This window comes from Pseudochaenichthys georgianus, unplaced genomic scaffold (genome assembly GCF_902827115.2).
Source record: "Pseudochaenichthys georgianus unplaced genomic scaffold, fPseGeo1.2 scaffold_500_arrow_ctg1, whole genome shotgun sequence".
Taxonomy (NCBI): Eukaryota; Metazoa; Chordata; class Actinopteri; order Perciformes; family Channichthyidae; genus Pseudochaenichthys; species Pseudochaenichthys georgianus.
Window position 1 is genome coordinate 82,614 of NW_027263061.1, and position 6,175 is coordinate 88,788.

At 41.3% G+C, this 6,175-nt stretch overlaps 1 protein-coding gene across 1 annotated transcript in view; it reads left to right on the top strand.

The window, feature by feature from the left end:
• Nucleotides 1–3,438: 3,438 nt before the first annotated feature.
• LOC117442900 (transmembrane protease serine 6) overlaps nt 3,439–6,175 on the top strand; it is a 25,816-nt gene continuing 23,079 nt past the window's right edge. Inside the window, exons 1-3 of the mRNA XM_034078843.1 lie at nt 3,439–3,513; nt 4,532–4,664; nt 4,902–5,044. Coding sequence (XP_033934734.1) covers nt 3,439–3,513; nt 4,532–4,664; nt 4,902–5,044 — 351 coding nt within the window. The remainder of the gene's footprint in view (nt 3,514–4,531; nt 4,665–4,901; nt 5,045–6,175) is intronic.

A 6,175-nucleotide genomic window follows, 5' to 3' on the forward strand; every position in this document is an offset into this window, starting at 1 on the left:
ATCTATTGTACGTCTGGAATCTAATGGAACTGGCCCTTCCTACATCCAGGACATGGTTAAACCGTACACCCCAGCACGTGCACTCCGCTCTGCATCAACCAAACGACTCGCTGCACCCTCGCTGCGAGGGGGACCCAAGTTCCCATCAGCAGAAACACGTGGGTTTGCTATGCTGGCTCCAAGATGGTGGAATGAGCTCCCATTGACATCAGGACAGCAGAAAGCTCACACACCTTCCGGACTGAAAACTCATCTCTTTCGACTCCACTTCGAGCGATAGAACTACTAACAAAGAACTTATATACTAATAAAGGACTGGCTTACCTAAAGCCAGTTGAGTAGCACTTGAAATACTTGGCTCTATGAAACCTGATGTACTTTATGATTCTGTTTTCTTCAAGTTTGTGTCTTCCTGGGCGAATGTACTTATTGTAAGTCACTTTGGATAAAAGCGTCAGCTGAATGCAATGTAATGTCTGTCCGTCCTGGGAGAGGGATCCCTCCTCTGCTGCTCTCCCTGAGGTTTCTCCCATGTTCCCTTTAAACTGTGGGTTTTCTCCGGAGGTTTTTCCTTGTACGATGTGAGGGTCTAAGGACAGAGGGTCTAAGGACAGAGGGTCTAAGGACAGAGGGTGTCGTATTGCCATACTGATATTTGTATACACACTGTGAAGACCACTCAGACAAATGTAACATTTGTGATATTGGGCTATATAAATAAACATTGATTGATAGATTGAAAAAGACACAGAAACCAAACCCCTTCCTCTGCAGAGGTAATAGGCATAAAGACAGAAATGTAAAGCATGTAGTTCACATGATATCTGGTAAATCATTCATGCTTGAGGTTCAGTCGAGGACACACACAAAGGGGAATATATATGTTCATATTTAACCTGCTGTAAGGCTTCGTTCACCCTTTTCCTGAACACACTCGGTATGTTGAGAACATCTTCTGCTGCTGCTGGGCCTCAGGAGGGATGGAGGCGGGGGAGGGGGGAGATAGGGAGGGATGGGTGGGGGGAGATAGGGAGGGATGGAGGCGAGGGGGGAGATAGGGAGGGATGGGTGGGGGGGCGATGCAATGTACCGAGGAACACTCGTCTCCACCTTCAGTGCAGAAAGCGAACAGAGGGGAGCGGGAGAAAGACCTCACGGACCGCCGCCGAGCTGAAATATAGATGAGGTCGGAGATAGGGAGGCTTTCCCATCCTCCCAAAACACACACACACACACACACACACACACACACACACACACACACACACACACACACACACACATCAAGGCTTTATCATCAGAAGTGGTGTTGCAGCTACAGTGTTGATATGGCAATGAAAATCTTAAATCCCAGCTGGCTCCTGCAACGGTGCAACATAAACAAGTCATAAAACAATAACAACAGGGCAATAAGAAACACAGCAGTGTTAAGACAACATTATACGGACACAATGCTTAACATTCACGCTTCAGGTTTGATCTCTGCATCGCCCCCTAGATGCCCGAGTGACTGGACCTACCTATGATTCCAAAAGGTTGAAATAGGCAACAGAATAAATTAAATAAAAATATTCAAAAAGTAAACAACAAATAACCCAGTCAATAAAGGAGAGACAGAAATAAGACACCATTAATAATACAGTAACATAATAATACAAATACATAATTTAGGATAAAATAAATACGTAAGAATTATTAAATTCATAAATCATTAAAAGTAATTAAATTAAAAATAATTATAAAATACAGAAGAAAGTTCAATAAATACATCCAAAAGGGAAATAAAAGAGTCAATAAAAAAGTACAATAATACAGAAATAAGATAACATCAATACAACAACAACAAAAAAAAGAATGAATTAACAAATAATAAATAAAAATAAAAACATCCATCCATCTTCTCGCGCTTATCCGTGGTCGGGTCGCCCCAAACGTTCCTTCCCCTGGCCACATCAACCAGCTCTGACTGGGGGATCCCAAGGCGCTCCCAGGCCAGCGAAGAGATATAATCCCTCCACCTGGGGCCTGTACTACGAAGCCGGTTCAACCTAACCTGGATATGTTTGAGTTAGCCGGTTGGCCTAATCCAAAACATACGCGCTCTCGCTAAACGGTCCTACGACGCGGGTTATCAAGTGGATCGCTCAAGCCAGCCGTTTCCTATCTAACTAGGTGCGCGTTCACATGAAAGGGGCGGTATCTGGAGCATTCGACCAATCACAAACATGGAGAAGCATACTGACTATCGATATTATTTCTGTTATATTGTGTAACTGTTTAATGGTGTTATCTTTATTGCTACCCCCTTCCCCGTCAATGTATAGTGTTGGTCGACAGCGCAAACGTATTAGTTTAACAAAATCTGTATCTAAAATGGTGGCAATGATACGTTATTTCCCTGTAAATCACAAATGTAACATTTGCGATATTGGGCTATATAAATAAACATTGATTGATTAATTGATTATCCCTAAGGGAGACACCAGCCACCCGGCGGAGAAAACCCATCTCGGCCACTTGTATCCGCGATCTCGTTCTTTGGGTCATGACCCATCCTTCATGACCATAGGTGAGGGTAGGAACGAACATGGCCCGGTAGACAGAGAGCTTTGCCTTCTGGCTCAGCTCCCTTTCCGTCACAACGGTGCGGTAAAGCGACTGCAGTACCGCTCCCGCTGCTCCGATTCTCCGGCCCATCTCACGCTCCATTGTTCCCTCACTCGAGAACAAGGCCCCGAGATACTTGAACTCCTTCACTTGGGGTAAGGACTCATTCCCTACTTGGAGTGGACAGTCCATTGGTTTCCTACTGAGATGAAATAAAAAACATTGAAAGGAAATATTGCTATATAAGATCTTTTCAGCTGTAGATACATGTTCCTCTCCTGATAGGATGATCCACAAAATCAAAGACGATTCCCTATTTATATTTTAGAATGTTTTAAAGGCCTGCACTTTGTCATATAAGACGACAGATTATTGGTGGTCGAATATATTTCAACACACACACATCTCTGCCTCAGGCTTCCTCTCTGTGCAGCCTGTGGGGATTTCTTGTTTGCATGGAGAGAGAGAAATTAACTCTTGGAAACGAGAGCGTAAACAGCCTTCATTCCCCTCGGATTTACCTGTGCATCATCACTGTTGCTAGGTAACGATCAGCACACCTGGTCCACCTTTCTCAGTGATGCTGCTTTCAGAGGAGAGATCTAGGGATATAATCGAGCCATAAGTAGACTATTTTGGTTTTTCAAACTATCTGCGCTGATCTTTATGAAATATTGATTGACTTTTCTCTACCTTTGGACATACAAACAGAGAGGGAGCCGTTCTGTTGGAGCTACATGTCTGTGCTAACCAGAGATGATGAATAAAAGCTGCTGAATTGGAAATACTTGGATATGATTTCTGGAGGATTAAAACTGGTGGTGTGAGGCGATGGCGCTCGGCCACGGCTCCAAGAAATCTGTTTCCTGTGAGCGGGGGGCAGCACCTGCAACTCTGCACAATGGGGTCAGTAACACTAACAATAACACTAAAATATATATAATATAAAGTATCTTCACTGGGTGATATTTATCGGTCAGGGTCTTCAGAGTAATGTGTGCAAAACCTGTGGAGCTGTTACAGTAGAGAAAGTGATTGAAAGGGTTTTATGTTTGTATGACATGCTATTTGTATGCAAAATGGAGACTCTTGTTTTGGTTTTGAACCAGAATCAGAACATTTATTAATACCAGAGGACATTGGGTTTCATGGCATGGGTTCTACTTAAGATTGATTGAAATAAAAAGAAAGAAATACAATTAAAGAAAATATTTATACAAACAGAAGAAGATAGAGGAAGAATCTGCAACAAATTAAAAAATATATAAATAATGACCCCAACACTAACGCTATCAAAAAAGCTATAATAAATTGTAATTGTATCAAAATGAACATAAACACTGAAAGGTGGGGTAGGTAGTTTTGGAGAAACCGGCTCGAGATCGCTAGAATTTGAAAATACACAGCCGGAAGAAATCTGCCACTTCCTCACAGAGCCCCTCCCCCAACACACACGAATGCACACATGACCAATGAGGGCACGAGATAAGTCTGTGCCCAGATGGAAGGCTGACAGGCAGGTAGGCCATCCAGTGACTTTAGCCGGGCCAGATGATTGGTCGTGCTTTTTACAATACCACGGCTTCCACAGATGATATTTTGTTATGGACTTTTTGTCAAAGCACTTAAGATATTCATTGCTATCGGGAAGGTAAGAGCATTCCATGGAATATAACAAAAAGTGTATCTCGAGCCGGTTTCTCAAACGTACCTACCCCACCTTTAAGGTAAGATAAAGAAAAAAAAACATACAAATAAATTGAAATTAAATTAAATATAGAAACAAATTAAATATTTATACAACCATAAGAAGTTAGAGGAAGAATCTGCAATACAAATAAATAAATAAAACAATGACCCTAACCCTTAAATTTCCAAAAAAGCTATAATATACAGATATCTTATTTCTATCTGTTCTCCACAGGTAGAAGCTGGTGGACAAACCTTGGCTCCGCCCACCAGGAAGTCCCACTCCTGTAAGTGTGTCCTGGCCTTCATCATCATCCTCATCATCATCATCATCGCCGCAGGAGCCACGCTGGCCTGGTACTTCCTGGGTGAGGAGTTTTCTATTTTTATATCTATATTCATTGAATTATAAAAGCTTTATGGACGGAAATGTTGGTCTTTAGATTGGTCTTTTAGTCCTTCTCTAGCAGATGGACATGGACTCAAACCCTGCACATTTTCACAATGCAATGCGATGATTACATGTTGTGTTCAATACTATGGCTTGGGACTAAATATCTTACATTTTTCTTGTGTATAATATTTATATGTTGTTGGTCCTTCAGACTACAGGGTGTGGGTATGTGAGCCTCGTGTTCGGCAGCAGTACTCGGCGTACCTGACCATCCTCAACAGGAACTTTTCTGCTGATCTGTCCTCTCACAGCAGCGCTGCCTTTAAACGAGAGGCTAAAGGAGTGCAGAACATGGTGAGCAGCAGAGATGGCAAAAGTACACACATCCTTTACTCAAGTAGAAGTACAGATACTCGTGTTTTAAAATACTCTGGTGAAAGTAGAAGTACTGACTAAACTTCTTTACTCAAGTCAAAGTAAAGAGGCTTTGAAGTGTGCTTCAGTAAAAAGTACCAGTAACTAGCAGCTGTTTTAAAGAGTACCTGACCTCCCTTTATATCAATAGAACAATAATGTCATTGTTAGCTAATGAATGTTTCCATGCTGAACAACGGCAACATGACAACGTTTCCATTGGTCCCTCTTCTTTAGAGAAGACCAGGAAGTGATGGATACACGGATCGTGATCCAATCAATAGGCACGCAGTGACTCTAAAGAATAATGACCACGCACCAACACACATTCAGACTAAAGGAACCAGCTGTTTGGAAAATGAGAGAAGTAGAAAATACAAGTATTTGAGTTCAACATGTGAGAAGTAGAAAGTACAGGTATTTGAGTTCAACATGTGAGAAGTAGAAAGTACAGGTATTTGTGTTTAACATGTAAGAAGTAGAAAGTACAGGTTTTTGGGTTCAACATGTAAGAAGTAGAAAGTACAGGTATTTGAGTTCAACATGTAAGAAGTAGAAAGTACAGGTATTTGTGTTCAACATGTAAGAGGTAGAAAGTACAGGTATTTGAGTTCAACATGTGAGAAGTAGAAAGTACAGGTATTTGGGTTCAACATGTAAGAAGTAGAAAGTACAGGTATTTGAGTTCAACATGTAAGAAGTAGAAAGTACAGGTATTTGAGTTCAACATGTAAGAAGTAGAAAGTACAGGTATTTGGGTTCAACATGTAAGAAGTAGAAAGTACAGGTATTTGGGTTCAACATGTAAGAAGTTGAAAGTACAGGTATTTGGGTTCAACATGAGAGAAGTAGAAAGTACAGGTATTTGGGTTCAACATGAGAGAAGTAGAAAGTACAGGTATTTGGGTTCAACATGAGAGAAGTAGAAAGTACAGGTATTTGGGTTCAACATGTAAGAAGTAGAAAGTACAGGTATTTGAGTTCAACATGTAAGAAGTAGAAAGTACAGGTATTTGAGTTCAACATGTAAGAAGTAGAAAGTACAGGTATTTGGGTTCAACATGTAAGAAG